We start from the raw sequence: 26,894 nt of genomic DNA, 5'->3' as shown, positions 1-26,894 counted from the left end.
CTAGTCTGATTGTGATTATTGCTATGAGTTCATGTGACCTGGGCTGATTTGAATTTGGGGAGAAGTGATACTGGTGCTGGGGATAGGTGATGCTTGACATCCTTACTCCCTCTCCCCTCCCTCCAGAAAGCTCTCTCAAGAGGCTCCAGAGGTGGAGGGGGATCTGGTGGCTCCTAGATAAAGCTGGTATGTTTTTAGATTGGGAGAAAGTAGAAGCTGATGAATTCAAGGAAAGAAGAGAGGCAGTTGGGAATTTATATCCTATCAAATATTCCTTTCAAAATGACATGAAATCCTGTGATAGCATAGATTTAATCCCTAGGTTTAAATTTTTTTTCCTGACTATATATAATATGCATACTAATTCACACACACACACACACACACACACACACACACACACGTAGAAGGTTGGCAAGAGAAGCTAGTGCCCAGGAAGAAAAGTGGCTGTTGAACAGGCATGGCCACAGATCATCCATGCAAACAGAAGGTTTGCTTGCAGGTATGGTTGCCAGGGTGCAAGTGGAAAACAGAGTTCACATAGAATTTGAGTTTTGCTAAATAAAAAACGTAGCAGTGAGAGAGGAGAAATAGAAGGGTGTACCCATTGTGTACCCAGTATATATGTATACATAGGTATATATAGTTATATGCATAAACACTCTCTCCCTCTCTCTCTCTATATATAGACACGTGTGTGTCTATGTAGTCCAGATTTGCTATCTTCCTACAGTCTCTTGAGTGCTGGGATTAGAGGTGTGCTCCACCCGGCCCGATTTCGGCCTACTATTTTTTGAATGAATGAATGGATGGATGATTAGGCACATGGGATAATGGCAGTGCGCCTTGCTACATTCAAACTGAGAGCCCAGACGCGGTCAGTGTGCCCAAGAGTTAGCCATCAGCTTTTCCTCGCTCCCTGCTAGGTCTGACAGTCGCGGGCCTGGTAAGGCCGCACCGGGGGACAGGGGGCTGCCGGCAGGGGGCGCGCTAGGAAAGGCTCGGAACGGCTCTAGGGCCTCTGCGGGAGCCCGGTGGCTGGCAGCGCCTCCCGGGGTTGCACAGTCCCTCGAGCGTGGTTGCTCCTCCGGCTGACCACGACAGCTGTTTCCTGCAGGGATTGTTTAGAGAGCCAGATTTAAATTCCCCTCGGCCACCGGACGGTGAGGCTGCGTGGGACCATGGATTGTCATTGCAGCCGAGCGAAACGGCGGGGCGCGAAGCCGCCAATAGCCATCAGGAGGCGGGGTCTCGATGACGTACGTCTCGCCCCGCCCCGCCGATGGGAGGCAAATAACCAATAGGAGAGCCTGGGCGGGGCGGCGAGCCAATGGCGCGGGCCGGTTTGATTCAAAGGCGCTTATAAAGCGGTCCCGAGAGAAGTCGTCCAAGTAGCGAGTGTGGTCGGGAGCCGCGGTCGCCATGGCCTTCCGGCTCGAGGTCCCGGACGAGCTGCCCGCCGCCTGCCTGTCGCCGTGCGGGCCGCCCAACCCCGCCGAGCTGTTCAGCGAGGCCCGGCGCCTGGCGCTGGAGGAGCTGGTGGCGGGCGGCCCCGAGGCCTTTGCGGCGTTCCTGCGGCGCGAGCGCCTGGGCCGCTTTCTGAACCCCGACGAGGTGCGGGATGTGCTGCGCGCGGCCGTGCGGCCGGGCGGGGAGGGCGCGGCGGCGGCGGCGGCGGCCGAGGACTCGTTTGGCTCGTCGCAAGACTGCTCCTCGGGCACCTACTTCCCCGAGCAGTCGGACCTGGAGCCGCCGCCCCTGGAGCTCGGCTGGCCCGCCTTCTACCGGGGCGCGTACCGGGGCGCCACGCGCGTCGAGGCGCACTTCCAGCCCCGCGGCGCGGGCGCCGGCGGCCCCTACGGCTGCAAGGATGCGCTGCGCCAGCAGCTGCGCTCCGCGCGAGAGGTGAGCGCCCCCCGCAACCCGGGCCGGGCGGGACATCGACCCATGGCTGGCGGGGGAAACTGAGGGCAGCGGGCCGAACCCCCCCCCCCCCGGGCCGGACGGGGCATCCACCCCTGGCTGGCAGGGGAAACTGAGGGCAGCGGACAGCGCGGGCCGAGCGCCTCCCCCCCCCCCCCCCGATCTCCCGGGGTCCTCGGCTCGCTCCTCTCCCCGAGTCTCCGTCAGATCCTGGACCCACACCCCCCCCCCCCCAGCCGCTCTTTATGGCAGGTGTGGGTGTGGTGGGGGGGAGGGGAAGGGGGTCCCCAAGGATGCTGCTTGTGCCACCGAGTCAACTCCTTTCGTGTTCGTTTGCCTCTGGAGAAGGAACCAGAATCAGTTGAAGCCACATTTTCCTGATCCCACTTTCAGTAGCGGCTTAGGACATGCGTTACTCCACCCTCGCCTTGCCTAGGGGGAAAATATCCCTGAAGATAATCCCTTCTTCCAAAAATCTTATGGGACATGGGGGATCAATTACTGCTCATTAGTTACACACTTTTTTTTTTCCTTTTCTTTTGCCGGTCCTGGGGCTTGAACTCGGGGTCTGGGTGCTGTCCCTGAGCCTCTTTGTACTCGTGGCTCCACAATTTGAGCCACAGCACCACCTCCAGCTTTTTCTGAGTAGTGTATTGGAGATGAAGAGTCTCAGAGTTTTCTGCCCTTGACTGGCTTTAAACCATGATCCTCAGAGCTCGGCCTCCTGAGTAGCTGGGATTACAGACATGAGCCACCAGCACTCAGCTTAATTCTATACATCTTACTTTGTTGTTAGCAGGAGTGTTAGAGCCTGTCTCCTTGCCTCTGGCCAGGGACTGACAGGAAATCGTTGCCTCTTGTTGAATGAGAGGGACCCAGATTTGCTTTCCTATGGGTAGGGGTTGTTCCAGGTAGTGTTTGTCTAAAATACAGATAACCTCTGTATTATATCAGCCTTTATCCACAATAGGCTATGGTCCTAGTGTGTGATGCAGTGTGTGTTAGTGGGGGAAGGGGAAATGCAGGAGTATAGCAGTAGACACCATTGTTCATAGCTAAAACCAGCATGATTGCTGGTGGGCTGTGCCCCAGCTTTTTGGCTTTCTGAGTGTGCTAGGGAAGTGGCAGGCAAAGTCCCAGGCATGGTAAGACTTGGTAGGCCCTGTGCCAAGTGGTAACTGGAAGGAGAAATCTGTGCATTAAGTTGGTCTGAGAGAGCCAGGTCCAGAGGAAAAAACCTGTGTTTTTGATGTTGGCTCTAGACCTGACTGGCGGGGCTGCAGACTCTGACCTGGTGCCTTGCCTTTGGAGTAGCGAGAATGTGTCATCCCATAGTGTTTTGGGTGGACTGAGGGCCCTTTTGATGATGCAGACTGCCTGTGTATTCCTTCAGTTAGAACCGTTGGTTACTAAGATGAAAGAGGCAGACTTGTGGGGTAGGTGTGCATTCCCAAAGCTCACCTCCAGGAGGGGAACTTGAGTACTTGGAAAAAAAAGAGGTTTCCATGACAGAGATAGGGACTGCTTTCGCATTCTACCCAGCCCCAAATTAGAGTGGTAGTGGAGGGGCACTGAAGCTAGATCTAGAAGGAAAACTACAGTATGGTCGTGAGCAGGCTTAGAAGGGATGGAGGCTGGCTGGAATGTAGACTCCCCTTATCTGGGGTGATCTGTAATACATTCCTGGATAGAGCTTCCTGCCTTGTAAACAATCCGTGCCCTACTCCTGTGGTTGGCTCTTTTCTCCTAGATTTTGTATTGGAACCTGGGTAGTTTAGCCTGAGAAAGGTGACACCTTAAAATCCAACGAGTATTTTTAATGCATCTACCATATTGCCAAGTTGCTGCTGTATTCAGTGCCTACTGTGTATCACACAGCTCTCTGAAGAGAAAGCAGTTGGATGGAGTAGAAGAGAGGGGCCATGAGATGAGGGTACAGGAAGCGTGAGCGGGACTGAGGGCCGTGGTGTGGCTCGCTTTTGTGCTCCAGACCGTGATAGCCAGGGCAGATGGTGATACTACCAAACTGGAAGGAGGATAGGCTGAGGGTAAAAGATGTGGGTATGAGTTGGATTTGATTTGGAACATAATTGAATTCGAAGATCCAGATACCATCTCTTTTGTTAAAAAAAAATTGCCCAAGTGAAAATTGTTTCCTCTTTGTTAGACAGCATTCTACAGTTATTTTGTCCATTTTATAATGAGACTAGGTTGTCAAGAGATTATGTAGAGAGTGATGGAGCCAGACCTCCACCCGAGGCTGACTTTGGGTCCATGCTTTCCTTGTGTCCTCTGTGGAGAGAAAAAGCTGGCCCTGTAATTCTGAGACATCCTCAGATGGGTGGGGAGAGGGACTAGAGGGCTAATCTGGTGGCTCTTAGGTGCTGCAACCTGCAAAGCTGTGCATTGTGTTTTGAGTTGTGCATTGTGTGTCACTCTGGCTACATCCTTTGAAGTCATTGCCCGTGACAGCGAGGACCGTGAAGGTGCACGTCTCAGGTGATGTATTCTGATGGTAAACATGATGATGACATGCACAAGAGTGCTGTGAAGGAGCCCTTTTCCTGGATTATCTCACTTAATATCCTCCCAGTGCTGGGAGGAGGCCACAGTGAAGAAAAGACCCAGCACCCAGAGGTTAAGTAACTTGCCTAAGATCAAACCACATGATCCACTGTTGAGGTCAAGCTCTAGTCAGGTGGATCCCACCCTCTTAATTACCTTCCTTCGCTGAGGAGGAAGTATTGGTTGGTTGGAAGTTTCCAACAGGCTGAGGGGTTTTTGTTTTTTAACTGGTTTCTTAAAGATTTGGACTTTTCATCTCCATGATATGAATCTATAAACAGGACAATGATGATGACAGAAGACTAGTCTGGTCAGTTTTAAAAGGGGGGAGGCATTAAATAAGCAGAGACCTCAACCCATCAAATAGAGAAGGTTGTTCATGACCACAGGGCACTTGAGGTCCCTGGGGTTTAAGTTTTATAAATTAGCATGCAGTTTGCTCTCTTCAGGGAAGGTAGAGCCAGTAAAATGAAGCAGAGGAGTATGTGGAATTGTCTAGTAGATGAATAAGAACTTTGAATTCCACATGGAAGGTCCCACTTAATGATCAGTGAGCTTGGGGCCAGGCTGCATGGGAGCAGGGTCAAACTTAGGAGAGTGCCCTGTGAAATTTGTCCTCAAAGAGGAGGTGTGGGTTCAGCCTGAATTATCTGGGTGACTCTGGAAGGGCTCCATGACCAACCTGTGGATATGGGAAGCCAAGGGCAGTAGCCAGTGGCTACTGACGGGACTGAATCCTGACATTGTAGCCCAAATGCCTGTTTCTGGGATAGATTTTATCTAGAAGTCCTCTTCCAGGCTAGGTACTCTGTATGGGGCCTATTGTACACCCTCCTCTATCAGGCCTCATACTTTTGGAGGGGTAAGGGATGGAGAAGGGAAAGGTAGGAGTGGAAACTAAGTAGTTTGGGTGACTCTGTCTTTCTACTCAACCATTCTTTATCCCTGAATAATTGTGATGGGTTTTGATCTGCCCTTCCACTGGCTCCATTTCTGTGTGCCTTTCAGGGTACAGGCATCTGTCACACGGAAAAAGGTGCCAACTTTATGTGAGGCATGGGTTCAAGCTGACCATGTACCTGGCATTCTGTTGCATTTCACCAGAGCTGCAGGAAATACTGCTTTGGTGTCCCAAGGGGTTTTTGTTTATTTTTAAATTTGTTTTATTTTTTATTTTTTGTTTTTGTGCTGGTACTGAGGTTTGAACTCAGAGAATTGTGCCTGGGTTTTTTGATCAGGGTTAGCATCCTCCCACTTGAACTACAGCTTCACTTTTGGCTTTTTTGGTGGTTTGAGATAAGAATCTACAGACTTTGTCAGGGCAGGCTTTGAATTGTGATCCTCACATCTCAGCTTCTGGAGTAGCTATGGTTATAGTTGTGGATCCCTAGCACAAAAATTTGTTTTTTTTTTTTAAAGGAGTTTTTGAATTATGCAGGATCTCTTTCCTAACACACTTGGTTTCAGAATCTACCCTTTCCTTCTGTAACTGGTGAGGTGTGACTCTGTCACTCAGTCCTTTGGGTCTGTCACTGTGCCAGTTAGTGCTTAGCTGAGCACTACTTCGGAGTTCTGGCTGGCCTCATTTATTGGTATGATTGATTCTGGTGTGTTTTTCTTGACTTTTTTTCTTTTTGAGGCATCATCTTGCTCTGTTGCCCAGACTGGCCTTGAACTTGCATTCTTCCTGCCTCAGGTTCCCAAGTGCTGGGGTTACAATTATGCATCACTGGTACTTAATTATTCCTGGCTTCTGAATAAGACTTCACACCTAAGTTCATCCTATTAGGAGATTCCCAACTTTTCATAGCTGTCATTCTTACCAGCCGCCATTCCCTGTGTGCCTTTGTTCCAAAGGGTCCCCTTTTGTTGTGACCTCATCTTTGGCCATCCTTTTGATGACCTGAGCGTTAGCGATCTTTGCATAGCCGGAGAACCCTGCCTGGCGGACTAGCAGCTGAGGAATCTGATGGAGGCCCCTGTGAGTATGAGGATGTCCTGATGCTGGCTCTGCTGATCTTGCTCAACCTTGTATTACGATAGAATCTGTGCTGTATCAGTTCCTGTTCCAGATGCCCAGATCATCCCAGAGCTTTCTCAACCTTGCTGCTGTTTTGGCATTTGAGGCTGGATGATTCCTTGTTGTTTTTTTTTTTTTTTGGGGGGGGGGTGGCTTGTCCTGTGTGTTGCAGGATGTTGAGCAGTATCACCAACCCCCACACACAAGAGACCAGTAACAGCCTCCCACTCCAATAGTTGTGATGGTCAGCACTGTCTTCAGAGGGACAGCAGGACTTATAGCCTTATGCTCAGTTTCTGTTCCGGATGTTGATTTGGAAATGGAGGCAAGGGTTGTACTTGTCAGTGGGCTGAGTGCGCAGAACTGCCCATTTAAGATCGCAAGCTTAGGCTGTATGTTGTATCCCAGTTTAATTTAAAAAAGAAGTTGCCAGATGTCTCCCCTGGGGGCAAGGTCAGGTCCTGGTCTGCATCATAGGATGTTGTCCTCAGACTCCACTGTGTTGTGTCCACCGTTTGTCCCTTCCTTTTGATTGTGTGCATTTTAGAATCCACAGCTATTTCTCTTTAACAAGGTGGAAAAATATATGTAACAATATACAAAAATATACATAACCATTTTTTACTGTATAATTCAGTGGTGTTTGGGACATTCACAGTGTTGTACACCTGTCATTACTGTTCATTGTACTTTTCCTTCACCCCATGCAGAAGCTCTGGGACTCTCAATTCTTAACTTTCCTGTGTCCTCTTTCTGGCTCCTGGTGAGCACTGCTCTGTTTTCTGCCTGCCATTTCATTTCTCCATTCTTTTCCTCGGGCATCCATTAGGTAGTGAGGCAGCTGTGGATTATTCTTCGACTCCTTTATGGCTATAGGTTCAATTCTCTAAGAACTCCAAAATGCTGTGGCTGTACTAGCTTTTAAAAATCCTTGATGTGCCAGGTTCGGTGGTATGCTCTTATAATCCCAGCATTCAGGAGACAGAGGCAGGATGATTAAGAGTTCAAAGAGTTCAAAGTGAGCTCTTGTATCTTGTCTCAAATAACCAAAAAAGTTCTTTTTTTGTGTGCTGGTAGAGGGGCTTGAACACAGGGCTTTATGCTCTTGCTTGGCTTTTTTGCTGAAGGCTGACATTCTACCATTTGTACTGTACCGCTACTTCTGGCTTTGTGCTGGTTATTCGAGATAATCAGCAAATTAAAGTCTCATGAGCACCAGCCTTGAGAAGGAAAACAGTGCCTAGACCCTGATTTCAAGCCTTAGTAGCGCGCGCGTGCACACACACACACACACAACAGAACAAAACAAAAACCATGTAACACACAGAGAGAAAATGTGTCTTCTGCCTCTGTAGCAGGAGACTATCCAGGTGAGTAATAGTGAGCGATGGATGGGGACATGTGGTCAGCATGCGGAGTCCAGTGGCCAGGCTGACAGATCTTGAATGCATAAAAGGCTTTAGTGAATTCCAGGCAGGTTGCACATCTGGGTGGGAAGGGAGGGAAACAGATACACAGGGAAGGGGTGATGGACATGTCCTTCCGGCTTCATATAGAAGAGCTGGAATGGGGATTGGGATGACAGGCCCCAAGTGGCCCCTTGAAACATTGCCTGGCCATATCTGACCAGCCCAATGGAGGGCTCACGAATCACAGACTGGCTAGAGCAGGACTTGTGTCCAGGACAGTGAGGCCCAAATAGATGGCCTGACTAGGGATGGTGCCAGAATTTGAACAAAGAATGTGAAGTACATGCTACTGAGGGCTTGCTACGTGCCAGAAACTGCCAGTGGATTCTCTCAATCACCAGTACAGAATAGAGTGTTATTTGCATATTATAGAAGCCACTGTAACCAAATATGTGATGGCATACCTGGTTCTCAGAAGTGAAGGAGCCAGGATCCAAGTCCAAGTTCAGATTCTGTTCATGGGACATCTTCCCCATGTCGGAGCTAGTCCTTACCATACTGTAGAGAGGGGGTGCCCTGTGGACCAGACAGCTCCTTGACCTTTGTTCTGGTAATTAATCTTTGTTGTTGTTGCCACTTCTGGGACTTGAACTCAGGGTTGAACACTTGTCTCTGAGCTTTTTTTTTTTTTTTTTTTTTTTTTTTTAAATTGGTCACGGAGCTGAACTCAGGGCCTGGGCACTATCCCTGAGCTTTTTCACTCAAGGCTGGTACTCTATTGAGCCACTTCCAGATAAGAGTCTCATGGATTTTCCTGCCCAGGCTGTTTTCAAACTGCGATTCTAAGATCTCAGCACTTTATGTAGCTAGGATTACAGGTATGAGCCACTTGCTTATTTCTGAGGTTGTTTTTTTTTTTTGGCTCAAGGCTAGTGCTCTACCACTTGAGCTGCAACTCTACTCTCAGTTTTTTTCATAGTTATTCAGAAGTAAGAGTCTTAGAGATTTTCTTGCTTGGATTGGCTTTGAACTGTGATCCTCAGATGTCAGCCTCCTGAGTAGCTAGGAATATAGGTGTGAGCCACCAGCAACTGGGCTCACTTCTTACCACTGTAAATGGTCCTTTATGGTGGGCTTTGGCCAATGTACTTTAGGGTAGGGTACTTTACTGATCCTGTCAGGATTCATTCATAGCACTAAGTTGTTTGAAGACTGGATAATAGACTTTTTTGAATAATATTTAATCCAGCACTTTTTTTTTTTTGCAGGTCTTGTGGCTTGAACTCTGGACCTGGTATTGTCCATGAGCTTCTTTTTGCTCAAGGCTAGCACTCTACCACTTGAACCACAGTGCCACTTTCTGCCTTTTCAGAGTAGTTTATAGGAGATAGAGTCTTACGGACTTTCCTGCCCAGGCTGGCTTGAATTGCGATCCTCAGATCTCAGTTCCTGAGTAGCTAGGATTATAGGCGTTAGCCACTGACACCCACCAAAGGGCATTTTATTTATTTTTTGTGCTAGTACTATGGCTTGAACTCAGGGCCTCATGTTCTTACTTGACCTTATTATTCTACCATTTGAGCCAAATCTCTACTTCTGTTTTTTTTTTTTTTTTTTGGCTGATTATTTGGAAATAAGAGTCTCATGGATTTTTCTGCTGGGCTAGCTTTGAACTACAGTCCTCAGATCTCAGCCTCCAGAGTAGCTAGGATTACAGATGTGAGCCACTAGCACCTGACTCATCTGTACTTTTTTCTTTTTTTAATAGGTGGCTTTGCATTCATACAAACATTCTAGTTCTGCACATGGCTAAGAATGTCCCTTTGAACATGCTTTCCAGCCTCTCCAAGTTTTCTTATTTACCAGGGGTTAATGGGGTGTTAGAATCTCTAGGTATCTATCTCCTTTGGGCTTTTGTACAAGAAGGCAAGTGGTAAAGACCCCTGCTGTGTATGATGAGTAAGTGGGCTCCATAGTTTTTGTAGAGATGGAGGATACCGGTGATCTGTCCTCTAACACGAGGCCCTCTGAGTGCCTTGGGGCAAGTCAGTCAGTGGTGGGCAGCTGAGGGACTGAGTTTGTCACCCAGGATGAGGATGTGGGATTTGACACGAGTGTGACCACTGCAGATGCAGAAGCCCCAGATGGTTGTGGGGCCCAGGCAGCAGTCCAGACACCCCAGTTTCTAAGCGGCTGGATGTTTCCTCTGTAGATAATCATATTGGGGCTGGTTGACAGGTGGGCACAACTCTGGAGTAGACTTGAGAAGTCACCCCATGCCCAGCTTTCTAGCCCTGAAGGGGCAGGCTTCGCGAAGCATGGGCTGGGAGTGGCAGTGTCTAGGATAGCTGTAGGCCCATGGGGGAAGGCTGGCTAGCCCCTTTAGGGAACAGGTTCAGTGGCCTAGACTTGGCTAGTGAGGAGGAGGCTGGATCATTGCCTGTGTCTGGTTTAGCTGTACAGAGTGTGGAGGTGGAGAGACACAGGAGGATGGGTATGGGGATCTCCTGCTGAATGTCGCCACAAAGAAGACTGGGCCTCCTGGGAAGATCGGTCTCCTGAGAGTCCTGCTTTAGCTAAGAGTTCTGCTTTAGTACAAAAGGAGGGTGTATTGGGTTCCACAGATTAAGGAGAAGGAAACCCTCCTCTCCTCCATGGCCCTGAGGTGTCCTGCAGGGATTAGGGACCAGCCTCCAACCCAACCTGTGGGAAAGATCGAGGCTTTAGAACCAAACAATGAACCAAACAGCAAATTACATACTCATCAGACAGCAAAGGTGTTAACTATGCAATTGTTCTGTTAATTGGTGAATCCAAGTTCATTTTGGCTGGCGTCTTGTGCTCTGGGCTCTGTTCCCAGTCAGCCTCCAGCAGCCCTGTCCAACACTGCCAGCTGGTGCCCGTTCCATCAGCCCCCGGGGTATTTCAGAGTACACCACACGGTGTCACCCCTTGGCTCTTCCATCTCATCAGACTGGGTTCTCAGACTAGAGGGACACACATCCTCAGTGCCCAAGGCTGTGCCAGGCTCATGGCTGCACAGAAGAGTAGGCCGTCAGGCAAAAAGATCTCTATATTTCCCTCATTGGTGCCCTGCTGTGCGTGTGACTCTGATTTTCACACTTGTATTTAAGACCCCTCTGCATTGCTCCTCCACCTGCAACCCTCATTGCTTCTTACCTGGCTACTGTCAGAAGCTTGATCACTGCTTTTTTTTTTTTTTTTTTTTTTTTTCCTTCTGGGTCTCTAATCAGAACTTTTGCTGAAGTCCATTAGCCATGTACCTACTGTGTTGCAGGCACTTAGTGTGTGACCCAATGTACAGTCTCAGTTTCTTCTGTCCTGTTGGATTCTCCACTTTGCACTCTATTCACAGCCAGTGTGGAGGAGGATTGGCATTGGTCTCTGGTTGGCATTCAGGGACCTCTTACCATTTTGTTCCTTTATCCCTCTTTCCTAGTCATGTCCTATGACCCCACCCCCTCCCTTTCATGCATACTTTATGTTTCAGCCACAATGGTACAAACCTCATCCCCAACTCTTCCCTTCAGCTCTTCTGAGGCCTTATGTCCAAATCTTGTTCCTCTCTGTGATTCAGCTCAGATTCAGCTCTCTCAGGAAGCCTTCTACATCTTACTTGGTCAATATCTGCATGCCTAAAGGCAATCATCACTGTAAGGAGGATGATTGACAGCTCCCCTTGTCTTGTCCCCTTATGAGGTGCTTTCCTGAAGCTTGTGTCTTGCAGCCAGTTCTGCCTACTGCAAGGACAGGGTCAGCCCACAGTAGATTCTAAGGAACTGGCTGCCTAATTGAGCATATTATTTCATGCTTGCCCTGAGCTAAGCCCTGAGGATTAAATTTACAACAGTCCTTTAACATAGCTGCTGCTATTATCCATATGTTCCAGAGGGTGAACTAAGGCTGAGAGAGATTAAGAAACTTGCCCATGGTTATACAGGTAGCAAGTGGCAGAACTGAGTTGTGTGTCCTGGCTTTTCTGTCTTATAATTGTTATGTGATCTAAATGAATACTCTCAAAACATGATGCATGGAAGCCATGGGAGGATCTATACTTCTGAAGATGCCACCAATGAAGGAAGAACATTTATTGCTTTTTATTTATTTCATGGTACTGAGGACTACACCTAGGCCTTCTCAACTGCTCTACCACTTGAGCCATCCCTACCCTCTCCTTATTTTTTAAATCTGTGTGTGGTGGGTTTTAGCTGTGCCCTTTACCCAGAATTGCTCATGGCTAGGGTACCTTCAAGATCAGATGGGGAAAGGAGGGTAGCCAGAGATCCTGGTCTTCTGGGAAGCATTGGCTTCCCAGAAAGATGGTTTTCAAGGTCCCTCATCTGAGTAGATGAGACCCTAGTGTTTTAGAGAGAGACAGCAAAAGGGCCTCTTTGTCTTTGCATTGCTTCTTTAATCCTGAAGATGGGTAAGACTGGCCTGAGCCCTGTGGGACCAAGAGATGACTTGATCACAGTTAAAGGCCACTGTGGAGTAAAATTGATCACAGTTAAAGGCCACTGTGGAGTAGAAGGAGAGAGAATTAGAAATCTCAACATTCAGAAATAGGGTTAACAAGATTCCAAGAGACCTGGGAGCCTACTGTTGAAAAACCAGGAGGAGGGAGGAGCCCTGACAACTCTGATTGCAGAATAGCTCCCCAATTTTGTGCTCCTAGTTTGCACTGCCAACTCCTGGCTTGGCTTGTAGGGGCCTGTCTGCAAGCTAGGATGTTTCCACACCCCTTCTACCCTGCCAGGAGCTGAGGGCCATGGTTTTAAGCCTTTGTAGGGGGTGATTAGAAACCCTAGGGCTGCAGCAGTTCTTGAAAGGAGCAAGTAGAAGCTGTTGGGTGTCTCCCTGTAAGTAGCTGTCAGAACAGCTGCAGCTCTGGACCAGGAAAGTGAATGCCTGAGCGGACAACACAGGGTCTTTTGGACTTTTGTGTATAGTCATTGATTTTTTTTGCTGTAGACCTGCCTGATCTGCAGCTAAGGAAACAGACATTCAGAACAGCTGTAATTTGCCCAAGGACACATGGCTTGAGAGGCAGCTCTTAGTTGTAGTCTCTTGCTAGGTGTAGAAAATTAATTATTAGCAGGCACAAATGAAGTGACATTGCTGGGGGGGAGGGGTGCAGGTACGTGGAGAGAAAGCACTGATTGGAGGTTAAAGGCAGAACTTTGTTGGTTTTTTCTTTTTTTTGGTGCTGGTCCGGGGGCTCAAATCAGGGCCTGGGCACTATCCTTGAGCTTTTGTGCTCAAGGCTAGTGCTCTACCATTTTGAGCCACAGGTCCCCTGGGCTTTTTGGTAGTTAATTGGAGATAAGAGTCTCACAGACTTTCCTGTCCAAGCTGGCTTTGAGTAGCTAGGATTACAACTTTGAGCCGCCAATGCCCAGCTTAAAGGCAGAACTTTCAGAAACTATTCCTGTGGTCTTGTGGACTAGTACTGGAAAATGAACTACAAAACCACAGGAGCCATCTTTTATGGAGGAGAGAGCTTTTGGTTAGAGAAGGCCTCGCTCGTGAAAGGAATGCTAGGAAGATTTGGTGTTGGGAAGGCAGAAGATGAGAAGAGCTCTGTGCCTCATTTGATTGGTTCAAGCTGTAAGTTGATGATGGATTGGATGGGTTTTTGTACATCATAGTAAAAAATCAGAGCTCATGATCCAAAGTCAGTATTCAAAACCATAGACTTTTTTTGTGTGTGTATGCTGATACTGAGTGAACTTAGGGCCTGGGTGCTGTCCCTGAGATTGTTTTGTTCAAAGTGATCTCCATTTGAATCACAACTCTGGCGGCTTTTTTTTCCCTGGTTAATTGGACATAAGAATATCATAGACTTTCCTGCCTGGGCTGGCTTTGAATCATGATTCTCAGATCTCAGCTTTCTGAGTGGCTAGGATTATAGGTGTGAGCTACCAGCATCCAGCTATTTGCTTACTTTATGGACCGAAAAGCAGTAGGAAACACAGCATGCCCTAGATAATGGAGTTGGCCCAGAACCTAGACGGCTTGTTTATCTGAATGGAGTCTAGAGGATGATGGCGTTTAGTAAAGTAGCAACGTTGAGTGGAACAGGTTCACAGGACAGGGCAATGACCTCTGTATTTGTGAAAAATTTGCCAGTGTGGTAGGGGAAGGCAGTGGGGATGTGAGCTGGGCCAAGTCAAGACTTTCAGGACAGGTGTGTCTAGGGGTCTTCAGAGATGGAAAGTAGTCTATAGTGAAAGGAAACCCACACTGCAGGTGAAGGAACGGGGAGGACTGTTGAAGGATAGACTGCTTTCCTGCCTCTGAGATGGGGTCTAGACTTCAGTCAGTATGCTGTAGGGTATTGTGCTTAGGAGCTGACAGCTTGCTCTTCCCTCTGCTTCATCTTGTAGGTGATTGCCGTGGTGATGGATGTGTTTACAGACATTGACATCTTCAGAGACCTGCAGGAAATATGCAGGAAACAAGGAGTGGCTGTGTACATCCTTCTGGACCAGGCTCAGCTGTCCCACTTTCTGGACATGTGTATGGATCTGAAAGTACATCCTGAGCAGGAAAAGGTTAGTGGTAGACTATTTCCATTCTTGTCACAGTCAACAAATATGATAGAGCCCCCCAGTCTCCAGGTGGGTGGTGGCAGCATCTTTCCTAACAAGTTAGGGAACTAAGGCTAAGGCCAAGTCATTTGCCTGGGATTCCACAGGAAATGAACAATACTTTTGATCCAGTCACAGGTATTGATACCTGTGATACTTAACATACTTAATACCTCAGCATTCCCCTTCTAAGTGTCTACCCAAGAGAAAATACAGGTCCACATGAAAACTGTATCTGGATGTTTATGGGAGTATTATTCATAATAGGCAAAGGATGGAAACAATTCAGTGCTTATCAGCTGATAAATGGGAAAACAATATGTTGTCTATTCAGCTATCAAAAAGGAATGAAGTCCTGACCCATGTATGACATGAATGAACCTGAACATATGTTAAGTGAAGGAGCTTGTCACAGAAGACATATATTATATGATCTCTTTATATGCAAGACCAGAGTAGAGATAGAAGGAAGACTGGCATCCGTATTGGTGGGAAAGGAGATGGAGGGATCAGTGGGGTGGTAGCTAAGGGTGGCCACCATGTGTAGAACTCCAATTCTGCTCTGGGCAGTGCTTTAACAGATGTTATATAACTAGTCCTTTCAGTGGCTCCATCGCAGAAGTGATTGTCCTGATGTTTTAGGTCAGGCAGTGATGACAGAGCCCAGGTATCCCCCGCTACGATGCCATGGGCCTGGCGTTCAGTGCATCTACCTGTCTCCAACTCTTGTGCACGTAATCACTGCGGTGTGCTGCTGCTCTTCTTCATCATTACAAAATTAAGATGTCCTTTTCTTTAGTAATGAAAATAAGTAAACATAAGGGTATGCAATCTATTGGTTTGGTTTCCATGGTAGAAAAGGCAAGAACAATTGTCATTTATTTCAGAATCTATTAAAATTGCTCACGCCTGTAATCCTAGCTACTCAGGAAGCTGAGATCTTAGAATCATGGTTCAAAGCCAGTGCAGGCAGGAAAGTCTGTGAGACTCTTATCTCCAATTAACCACCAGAAAGCTGAAGTGGCACTGTGGCTCAAGTAATAGAGTGTTCACCTTGAACTGAAGAGTTCAGGGACAGTGCCCAGGCCCAGAGTTCAAGCCCATGACCGGTGGTGTACAGGTGATATACAGAGGGGTTACAATTACTTCAGTCAGGTAAAGAGCACATTTCTTTTTGGACGATGTCACTCCTTCCCTTGCTCTCTCCCAGTTTTTCCCTCCTGTTCCTACAAGTTGTAATAGTTCATTTTCAACATGGTGTCTAGTGAGTACACTGCTGCACAGAAATCTATTTTTTTAGAAATGCAACAACATTACCTGTGCCCTTCAGAATTTATGCATCATCTATTTGGCAGGTACTGTCCTCAGTAGTAGGAATAAAGCATCCAGGAATGCAAAGAATTTGATCTTTGGTACTATGGGTTTCTGCATGGGTCACTATGTTACCATCTTGTTGTTACCTAGCAATTTTGTCTAGAAAATTCCCACCATTAATCTTCTCCCAGAAAATCAGAAGATTGGGATTCTCCCTTGAGAAAGCAGAAGATTGGGCTTACTTAGGTAGTTACTTGTCACTTGTGCCACACTAAATTCATGATGGAGGTCTGATTGAGACTTAGAGGCTGAATGAAATGAGATAGCCATGTGACCTAGCAATCAGTTTAAAAATGAGATCTGGTGGACTCAAGGATCATGCAAGTTAGGAATGGGAAACTGGAGTGCTATCCTATAACTAGGTGTTAGAGAGCCAGAGAAGAGATGGAAGGAAGGTATCAGCATATAATTCCAACGTGCTTTCTATAATTAAGGCTGTGCCTGAGCACTGCTGGTTACTGCCTTCTTGGTGGTCCAGATCCTCTGTAGGAGAATTTGAAGGAGGTACGTAACTCTGGCAGCCTCACCTTTTGTAGTGGGTTAACACCTTCCTAAGGAGACGGGCACCGTCTCCAGCCCCCATCACCCCATTGCTGGAGAATCTGTGCCCTCTCTGGGTGCCCTCTGCTCTGGGCTCTGGTGGTTCGGATCACTAGATTATCTTGTCTGTAGGAACTTGGGCAGGTATTCATGGGTAGGCATCCAAAAGTACTTTGGCCTGCATAACATTAAGATGTGTGTCAAAAGGAAAGATACACAACCACTCCTGAATCTGCCCGTAGTGGTATTTTTATGCCTATTACATGTTGATTCTTTAAGACTCAGGAGTCATCTGCTTCAGTCAAGCCTTCCTCCTGACAATTCCATGTGGGTATCTTTGAAATTTTCTACTTTTTTTTCCCCTTTTTTTGTTGTGGTATTGGGGTTTGAACTCAGGGCTGCTTTGTACTTGGTAGGAAAGTACTGCTTGAGCTATACCCATGGACCTTTTGTTTATATTGTGTTTTGGAGATAGGATTTTACTACCTTTGCTTTGGCTGTTCTTGAACTCATGATCCTCCTACTCCCACTTCCTGAGCAGCTGGGATTACAAGGGGTGTGTGTGTGTGTGTGTGTGTGTGTGTGTGTGTGTGTGTGTGTGTGTGTGTGTGTGTGTGTGTGTGTGTGTGTGTGTGTGTGTGTGTGTGTGTGTGTGTGTGTGTGTGTGTGTGTGTGTGTGTGTGTGTTCATTTACTTTGAAATAGTTACAGAGATGGGGCTGGGAAGGTGGCTCAGTGGTAGAGCTCTTGCCTTGCATGCATGAGGGCCTGGGTTCGATTCCTCAGCACCACATAAGCAAAAAGAAAAAAGCCGGAAGTGGCACTGTGGCTCAAGTGGTAGAGTGCTAGCCTTGAACTGAAGAGCTGAGGGACAGCGCCCAGGCCCAGAGTTCAGGCCCCACAACCGGACCAAAAAAAAAAAAAAAAAAAAGAAAGAAATAGTTACAGAGGTAATATTAGGAGTACCTGAATACACTTTATCCAGAGTTCCCATATATTAACATCTTTTGAATCTTAGTACTATAATATCTCATCTTCAGACCTTATATCTCACTAGTTATTCCATTAGTGCCTCTTTTCTAGTCCAGGGTCCAGTCCATAGCTACACCTTACATTTACTTGTCAGGTATTCTTAGCTCCTTCATTCTGAAGCACTGCCTCTTGTCTTTCATGGTGTGATGATGTTGAAGAATAGTAAGCAGTGTTGTGTAGAATTTAGACTTGTCTGATGTTTCCTCCTGGTTCAGTTCATATGCATTTTAATAAGAATACCACAGAAGTGACATTCTGTTTAACCATAGTGTTTCATTTTTAACTTATTTTGAAATAATATTAGGTTCACACAGTTGCACAGGTAGTACAGAGAAGTTCCATGGGCCCTTCATCTGTTTTCCCCAGTGTATCTATCTTATGTAATTGATAGTCCAATAATGTCAGGTGGACATTGGCATTGCTGTGATGTGCGTGTGTGTGTGTGTGTGTGTGCGTGTGTGTGTGTGTGTGTGTGTGTGTTGTGCCATGCACATCCAGACAGAACTATTCTGCCACAGAGTGCACACACACACACACACACACACACACACACACACACACACACACGCTAATTAGTAGCCTCAACAATAAACATAGGAAACTGACATAGAGAAGACTATAAGTAGAGTGACATCACTTAGGGAATAGTAGGCTAGTCTGCTGAGTGTGTTGTTTGTAAATGGTAACTCTTAAGCCACATAGCACCAGCAAGTTTGCGAATTGTAAGCTAAGCCTTTTGGTCTTACTCATTTGTTCACTGAATGGAAATCATTGACTTCTTCATTGATTTTTCTTTTTTCTTCCATTTCCTGGCCAATAGCTGATGACAGTGCGGACTATTACAGGAAACATCTACTATGCAAGGTCGGGAACCAAAATTATTGGGAAAGTTCATGAAAAGTTCACATTGATTGATGGCATTCGAGTGGCCACAGGCTCCTACAGGTATGTTTTTAACAAGTGCATTAAGTGTATTGTTAACCTGAATTCTTCAGAAGAACAAGGTAAACACGTCTTGTTCCTCTCAGTGACAGCCTTTGTGACTCAGCATTCCCAGGTGTTCACACCTGTGTGTGAGTTGGCTTATTCCAGCCCCTTCTATTGGAGGTAATTGGTGTGAGAGTCACTTCCCTTGCCATGTCCACAAATCTAAACTGCAGAAGTTAAACAAGCACAGAGAACATATAGTCAGCCTTAGATTCAAGCCTGGGCTTAGTAGGCCTTGGCCTGACAAACTGCCACACCCAGCCTTAAAGCCTGGTTCCTTGGGGGTTTGGATCCCATTTGCCCTGATTTCTGAGGATAAAGGCATTGCAGGCATTGACATCAATATGGCAAACAGACCTGAAGCTGTACCTTTATACTTAACTCCTTCACCTTGCTTTCAGACTTGTGATATAGTACCTTAGCCAAGAAAATCTTGGCTATGTTTCAGACCACCCTGAGAGTCTCACTTTTGTGGTGTCTTCAGGTAGAGAGTAGGGAGGCTGAATGAGGGGGAGAGATCAGGAGATGTTTACATTCATCTCTGGAAGTTGTGTGGTTTCATAGTTGTGTGTTTTGCCACTTCCTCTGACATTGTCCAATTGTAGCTGTGGGGGTGACTGCAGAGTAGAAGAGAAAAATCCCCTTTTGAAGAACTATGTAGCCTAGAGTGCCAGCCTGGGCTTTTGGCAGATGGGGCAATCAGGAAGCTCTTGGTAACTTCCTTTCCAAAGAGTTAGATCTCTTCCTTGAGATTTCCTTTTATAAGAAATTTATCAATATCAGAAGAAATAAGGTTTTCATCCAAAGTAGGGTTTATCCACACTAATGAAACTTACCTCCAAATGGTTTCTGGCAATTCTAAAACCTAAAAATACAAAAGCTAACCTCCACAAATGAACTACTCCCTCATGGATGGTATTAACTTCCACCTTATAGTCCTAGTGCTGAGTGGCTGTTTTATTACCTCACTGATGTTTTTCTAAAGAATCTTCCTGCTGGGTGCTGATGGCTCATGCCTGTAATCCTAGCTACTCAGGAGGCTGAGATCTGAGGATTGTAGTTCAGACAGTGTGAGAAGAAAAGATCCCATGAGAATCTTTGTTTGTTTTTTTGGGTCCGGTCATGGGGCCTGAACTGTGGGCCTGGGCGCTATCCCTCAGCTCTTCAGCTCAAGGCTAGCACTCTACCACTTGAGCCACAGCGCTACTTCCAGCTTTTTTCTTTTTGCTTATGTGGTGCTGAGGAATAGAACCCAGGGCCTCTGGCATGCAAGGCATGCACTCTACCACTGAGCCACCTTCCCAGCCCCCCATGAGAATCTTATCTCCAATTAACCACTCAAAAACTGGAAGGGGAGCAGTGGCTCAAAGTGGTAGAGCGCTAACCTTGAACAAAATTGCTCAGGGAAAGTGCCTAGGCCCTGAATTCCAGCCCCCAAACTGCAAACAAAAAAAAAGGAAAAAAAGAAAATTCTTTTTCAAGCTTTGAAGGTAGTTCATAAGTAGCATCTGTATTAGTCAGGGTTCTTGGTTGTAAAAGACAGAGTTGAAACTATGTTTCAGGATCTCTCATTAAAGCATCCTACTTAAGGTAGGCAAATATCTGTTATCAGTGTAGTGACTACAGTGCACCTTTGCAGGGTGATAATGACAAACACAGAATAGGGAAGTGTGGGAGAGTACATTTGGTTGTCAGCCTCTCTTGACCAAGGGCTTGACTCTGTCTGGATTCCGCTTTTCTCTGGCTGAACTTTACTCTTCGGCTGGCTCTTTCCCTTTGATGGCAGAGACCCTGGCTTACATATACACCTTGTAGTAGCTGTTTCCAAAGTGAGATTCTCTTCAAAACAGTACTGGTATGAATTTCTGGGAACTTATTAGGCCATCATGGGGCCTTACGCCCACCCAGGAATAATAATCCCTGAATCTAAGGAGATGAATTCACTGGGCAATCTGGGCAGTATGTCTACCCCTGTTGAACTTAGATGGGCACATAAAGCTTTCTCCTGTTAACAGAGATAGAGATGCTGGACAGGCAGGGGCACAGGGGCAGTAATCAGCTCTTAGTGTGTTCAGTGTTAGGGTAACAAATCATCTCTTTCTGCAGAAATGGAAACCATAGGGACGAACATGGTGTCAGGTACGGGCCTAATCTATGACCTATGAATAGCTCCCTATTGTGGTACTGTTAGTGGGTTCATCTCTAAAAGAGAACATAGCACTGCCTAAATACTTGAGAGTCCCCTTCTCATTTTTAAAACTCTAAGACTGAGGATCATGTGGCTTTTACCTGTTGATTAAACAGTTGGTCTGCCTTTTTCATTTACACACACACACACACACACACACACACGTTCTATACTTCTGTTAAGGTGTGTTGATGTCACACTGAATTGGTCTGTATGTTACCACCAACGTTGTGAATATTAAATAGCAGAATATGAGCTTCATTATTAAGACTGTCAGTAAACTGAAAGTCCTTATCCTTACCAGCTTTTGTTGTCTGTTTTCAATTTTTCAGTTTTACATGGACGGATGGCAAATTAAATAGCAGTAACTTGGTAATTCTGTCTGGCCAAGTGGTTGAACACTTTGATCTGGAGTTCCGGATCCTTTATGCCCAGTCAAAGCCTATCAATTCCAAACTGCTGTCTAACTTCCGGTTCCATGGCGGGTTTTACCACCTGGCAGACCGGAAACCGTTGTCCAAGACGCTCACGCTGGGCAACTTGCTGCGCATGCGCCTGGACAAATTGTCCAGCACGCCCAAGAAGACACCTCTGGGCCCCGGGACTACGGGGGCTGGGGAGGATGCTCAGCGCCAGGACTCGGAGGCCTCCACCATCAGCGAGGATGACTACCTGCACAGCCGTCAGGATGACCTGGACAGCAGCCAGGGGGTCCATATTGCCACCCAAACAGAACCAGGAGAGGAGCTGGCTGCGGTGAGCGTGAGCGAGGTGGGGACACAGACCAGCTCCAGCACCGCCTCTGTGGGGACCCAGACTGAGGTGGCCACCAGGGCTGTGAGCTCCCAGACTGTGTTGTGGGCCAGGGAAGCCACCACGCAGACGGATGCTGAGGACAGCAGCCTCCCTCCCCAGGGACCCCAGTCCAAAGATGGGTCACCTGTGTCAAAGATGTCTGTGTCCAGGTCGTCTAGTTTGAAGTCATCTTCCTCTCTGTCTTCCCAAGGCTCTGTGGCCAGCTCCATTGGCTCCCACACTTCTCTGAGAGCCACTGACCTCCACAATCCTGGGTACCCCAATTACCTGGGCACCCCGCACCTGGATCTGTGCCTGAGGGACTCGCTGAGAAACTTGAATCAAGAGCGACAGCATCACCTGACTGGCATCAGGTCTCGCCTCAACCACATGCTGACCATGCTCTCCAGGAGAACGATCTTTACTGAAAACTACCTTAGCTTTAGCCCCGGAAGTTACACCCGAGCCTCAGTGAATTTGGTTGCTATTAGAGATGTCCCTCTCTTTTCTACCCATCAATGATTCTCGGTCCAAGTACCAGCAGTAGGCAGCACCTTACCTTCCTGCTTTGAAAACCATCGCAGGATTCCAACTGCTGCCTGGCTGTGAGTCACCACAAGTGACTTGAATTCAATTTAATTCTGCACATTACATGCTTTTCTTTTTGTATCATAGAAACCAAAGATTGATATTATGGCTTAAACACTATGGGTATGGTTTTTTTTTTTTTTGCACATTTTAAAATGTTATTACTTAAAAAAATATGTAGGTGTTTTAAGGTTAAATCATTGCAAAGGAAATGTTCCATGTTTTTCTTTGTGTGTATACTCTTCTGCCTTAGAAGTTTGAGTCACTACTGTTTTTAGGATCAAAGTTCTGTTTAGAAAAGTTTTGCTGTGGTTTGTCTCTTAAATGTATATTCTTAGCATTAAGTGTTGACTGCTTGAGCACTTTTTTTTTCCTGACATTTTTGTCTTTTATCTTTAGGAATATGTAAAAAAAAAAAAAAAAAAAAGCACTCGTAGGTATCTGTGCAATCAAGTGGGAAAGAAATGAATGGTCCAGATTGTAAAAGGGAAAAGATGCCACTTAAAGTTACTTGATGGACTGGAGATGTGACTCAAGTGGTAGAGTGCCTGTCTTGCAAGCATGAGGTCCTGAGATCAAAGTCCACTACATCAAAGTTGGGGTTCTGCCATCCATAGCATGGTGAAGACTGATGTCACTCTGTTTGAGTGGGGCACTTTGCCGTGGTAGTGGGCCTCTAATGTGCTCTTGCTTTTGTGTTTTCAAAGAAAAACCTGAGCTATTTCAGGGAGGACATGGGTTTTCTGCCTCTCTGCCAAAGGAGCCCTGGATGCCTGCTCAGCATAAAGTCTAGTGGCCCCATGGGCCTCATTTCATCAGATGGGTTTATTGGCTGTAGTTTAGCAATCTCCCATCCCAGAGCAGGGGCAAGAGAGGACACTGACAATTATCCCAAATTCCTAGTCCACTGGCAAGCAATGTAGCTGGTTTCTACATCCTGCTAATCAGGATCAGTATAGTTGTGGAATCTTGTTTTTGTTTTATTCACATGAACAGACAAAAGAAAGAGAGTTAACTTGTGGCTTTCTTGTTCTGGCAGGCTAGAGCAGAAGAGCTGTATAATAGGGAAGGTACTGGGGCTGGGAAGGTGGCTCAGTGGGAGAGTGCTTGCCTTGCATGCATGAGGCCTTGGGTTCGATTCCTCAGCATCACATAAACAAAAAGAAAAAAGCCAGAAGTGGCACCATGGCTCAAGTGGTAGAGCGCTAGCCTTGAGCTGAAGAGCTGAGGGACAGCGCCCAGACCCAGAGTTCAGGCCTCATGATCAGATCTCCCCTCCCCCCCCAAATAAATAAAAATAAATAGGGAAGGTACTGCCTGCTGTGTAGAATGCTGCTGCACCAGGATCCAGAGTACTCCTGCAGGTTTTCATGCAGACTCTGGTCAGGTTATGTGCTGGGTTAGTGAAGCAGATGTGTGGAAACTGGTCTGTATTTGCCTGTAACCAACTCTTATCTGCCTACAAATAATATGGGCTAAGCCTCAGGTAAACTCATTGTTATCTGAAGCCATTTGCAGTCTTAGGCCTCTTTCTGTGTGCAGTCTTAAGCTCTCATGATAATGTAGTAGACAGCTTTGTAGGCTAGACAGCTGTTACCAATTTTTGTGTGTGTGTGTCAGTATTGGGGCTTGAACGTAGCTCCTCATGCTCTTCACGTGGCTTTTTTGTTCAAGGCTGGTGTTCTATTCCATGAGCCATGCCTCCACTTGGTTTTATTGCTGGATAATTGGAGATAAGAATCTCACAGATTTGAGGATTTGTCTGATGCTAGGATTACAGACATGAGCCTCCACCATACCTGGCATGTTTTCCAATTTTTAGATGGAGCTGAGGCTCAGATTAAATAGCACATTCAAGGTCCTATGGCTGATCATGTGAAATTTGATGACACAAGAACATAAATTTCCCGATTCCAAGTTTAGGACTCTGTGAGGTGACTGCTTCTCTATATGGAGTAGGGAGGCTTTGGAGCATTTTCCTTGACTAGCAGCAGTGTAGTGGTGACAGAAAGTGGAACCTTAGCCTCAGGTACAAATGGAGGTACAGAACATTAATTTGTGTGACCATGCAATTTAATTCCATATGAAAATTTCACCCTTGTTTCTAAGGAACTGTTAATAGGATTACATGTAAAAAGTAAGATGACTCAGGGCTTCTCAATGGGGCAAATACTGAGCCTGTCATGCACATACCTGACCACACTAACCCCTTTGAGGGAGCAGGACTTAAAACCATTGTTCACATGGACAGACAAGAGAAAGAGAGTTAACTTATGGCTTCCTTGTTCTGGCTGGCTAGAGCAGAAGAGCTCTGTAATAGGGAAGGTACTGCCTGCTGTGTAGAATGCGGCTGCACCAGTGTTGAACTTGTTGTCAACCATTAGAAATAAGAATTAGATGGGGCTGGGAAGGCGGCTCAGTGGTAGAGTGCTTGCCTTGCATGCATGAGGCCCTGGGTTAGATTCCTCAGCACCGCATAAGCAGGAAAAGCTGGAAGTGGCGCTGTGGCTCAAGTGGTAGAGCGCTAGCCTTGAGCTGAAGAGCTGAGGGACAGCGCCCAGGCCCAGAGTTCAGGTCCTTACAACCGGCAAAAACAAAACAAAACAAAACAAAAAAACCCCAAACCAGAAGTTACATGGAATCCCAAGAAAATAGTGGTCTCATCTTAAAATGAGCAAAGCTTTTCTGGAACTGAATTCTGGAAAGTGTCACCATAGCTTAGTTCCCTTAAAGTGAGATCTGAGCACCACCTGCACCAGAGTGTGCTGGGGTGCCCAGGGACACCTGGATGTGTAGCTCAGTGGTACAGTGGCTGCTTAGCATGTGCAAGGCGCTGCCCCTGTACCCCTCACGTTGATTACTGGCTCTCATCCCAGGGGAGAGGAGGGCACATGAAAGAGACTATACTTTAAAAATGTTTGTCACCACTCCCCAGGAGAAAACTATTTCTTCATCCATCTGATATCAGACTTGGCTATAAATATTTCAGCATTTATCTCTACTTCGTTTCCCTCCCCCCCCCCTTCTGATGCTGGGGATCAAATCCAGAGTCTCACAAATACTAGGCAAGTACTCTGCCACTCTCTAAAGGACAACTTACTTTTTAAAAACTACTGCAATACCACTATGACACTAAACAACTTTGCTAAGTTCTTGTCAATATAAAATAAATATTCATTGTTCAAATTCAGTTTTGTTTTTATTTTCCTCACGAAGTTTGTTTTGTGTTAGAGAGTCACACAGATTCAAGATTGACCTGGTTATACTACAGGGTTGACATTTCTTTTATAAAACAAGGAAATGAACTGATGAGATGGTTACCCCACCTCCACAGGCAGTGGGGCTGGGGCCAATCTCTTTTGGGACTTAAAATAACAAGAAGGACTTAATTAGGGTAACAAGTTACAAACTGTAAGTTACAAGACTGAAACTAAGTTACATGAATGAAATTCAAGGGTAGAGATGCAGAAAGGAGTTAGGCATGAAGCCATGCATGTTGTATCATACACACACACACTTCATGTAGGTCTGCGTGTAACTTTAAACTTGATGGTAGCTGAGATAGCAAGGAACCTGTTAGTTACATCATTCAGTGTTCCCAGAGTGAAGTAAGTCCAGGTACAGGATGAATAATTGTTCCTGGTACTAGGCAAATACAAGAATTTCTTATAGACATCTTAGTAATGTGATACTGTAGAGCATTCTGGTAATTTATCCTGGTAACAAACAGTGACATTTTCTGGGGTGAACTCAGACCCTGAACTTGATAGAAGCCATAATGTAAAAGGAATGTATTCAGTATTCTGTAAGCATGTTCCTTACACAGAATAGTTCCAGATGGTCAGTTCACTGGTGCTCCACACCTAGATAGGTGCCCTACTTTGACTAGCAGATTTCGCATTTGCTCATTCCTACAAGTCTCTATGTCATTCTGAGAAATGTCCCAGTTTTGAGACAATATCCAGAATGCACCTCATGGACGCAAGAAGGCCTCCAACTCACACACACTCCATACTCTCACACCTTAGGCTAACACAGTGCAGATTCCTTGAGCTGTGGAATGTCTTCCCAGGGGATCTTTCCTTAATGCTAGTCACATCCTCAAAGCTAAGCAAACACTTTTCCTTATGCTCATACAATGTGAACGCCATCACTGGTGTGCAAGTCAGTGAACCAGACATATTTACAACAGTTGCAGAAGTTGCACTTAAGATTCTATGGAAAATTCTGGTAGAGTTCTGAAAAGCAGTTCTGCAAAAGACGGGCTTTTCATTTTGGAGGCAGCTGTCTGATCCTGCTTCTTGGAGCCTACCTAAGGGAATAGCATTTTCTGGAAAGCTAACAGCTCTAGCACATGGATTCATGGATGGTTGTAACTGGACATACCCACAAGACAATGTTGGCAGCTGGAAGTTGACATGGTCATCATTTAGAAGTGGCAAAATGTACCTTAACACATGATGCTACCTTAAGAATATATCATAGTTATTGAAATGAACTCCAGGAAATGGGGGAAAAAAGAAGTTATCATGGAATTGGAGGTATGGCTCAAGTGATAAGAGGGCTGGTCACCCTTAGTAAGAGTGCAAGATCCTGGGTACAAGCCCCGGTTAACTGTGGGCATGCAGGCGTGTGTGTGCATGCATTTGTGCACACACAGTTTGCTAGGCATAGTTGTGTACACTTGTAATACTGCACTTGGGAGGCTGAAGCAGAAGGGTCTAGAGTTTGAGACCTCTCAAAAAAATCTTTTTAGGCCATACTTGCTGAAAATAATCAGGAAGAGAGAGAAGATTGAGTGCATTCCTAGTTTATAACAATTCTACACTCAACATGTAGGTTATTTAGGTAATATTTTAATAG

The 26,894-nt window shown here is 46.3% G+C and overlaps 1 protein-coding gene across 1 annotated transcript; it reads left to right on the top strand.

Moving 5' to 3' along the window:
- The first annotated feature begins 1,422 nt into the window (after positions 1-1,422).
- LOC138816359 (protein FAM83D-like) lies at positions 1,423-22,207 on the top strand. The gene is made up of 4 exons (XM_070006077.1): positions 1,423-1,905; positions 14,325-14,492; positions 18,294-18,418; positions 20,981-22,207. The coding sequence occupies exons 1-4, from the start codon at positions 1,423-1,425 to the stop codon at positions 21,963-21,965; spliced, it is 1,761 nt and encodes a 586-aa protein (XP_069862178.1). The 3' UTR covers positions 21,966-22,207.
- Positions 22,208-26,894: the final 4,687 nt, after the last annotated feature.

Source organism: Dipodomys merriami, unplaced genomic scaffold (assembly GCF_024711535.1).
Source record: "Dipodomys merriami isolate MVZ:Mamm:240054 unplaced genomic scaffold, mDipMer1.0.p SCAF_692, whole genome shotgun sequence".
NCBI lineage: Eukaryota > Metazoa > Chordata > Mammalia > Rodentia > Heteromyidae > Dipodomys > Dipodomys merriami.
Note: the sequence above shows the minus strand (reverse complement) of the source record. Positions and strands in the feature narration are given on the sequence as shown.

Bases quoted from the DNA above. Each gene is read 5' to 3' on its own strand.
- LOC138816359 (XM_070006077.1), top strand. From the start codon at position 1,423: ATGGCCTTCCGGCTCGAGGTCCCGGACGAGCTGCCCGCCGCCTGCCTG. The intron at 1,906-14,324 runs GTGAGCGCCCCC...TTCATCTTGTAG, and splicing joins AGCTGCGCTCCGCGCGAGAG to GTGATTGCCGTGGTGATGGA. The intron at 18,419-20,980 runs GTATGTTTTTAA...TCAATTTTTCAG, and splicing joins GTGGCCACAGGCTCCTACAG to TTTTACATGGACGGATGGCA.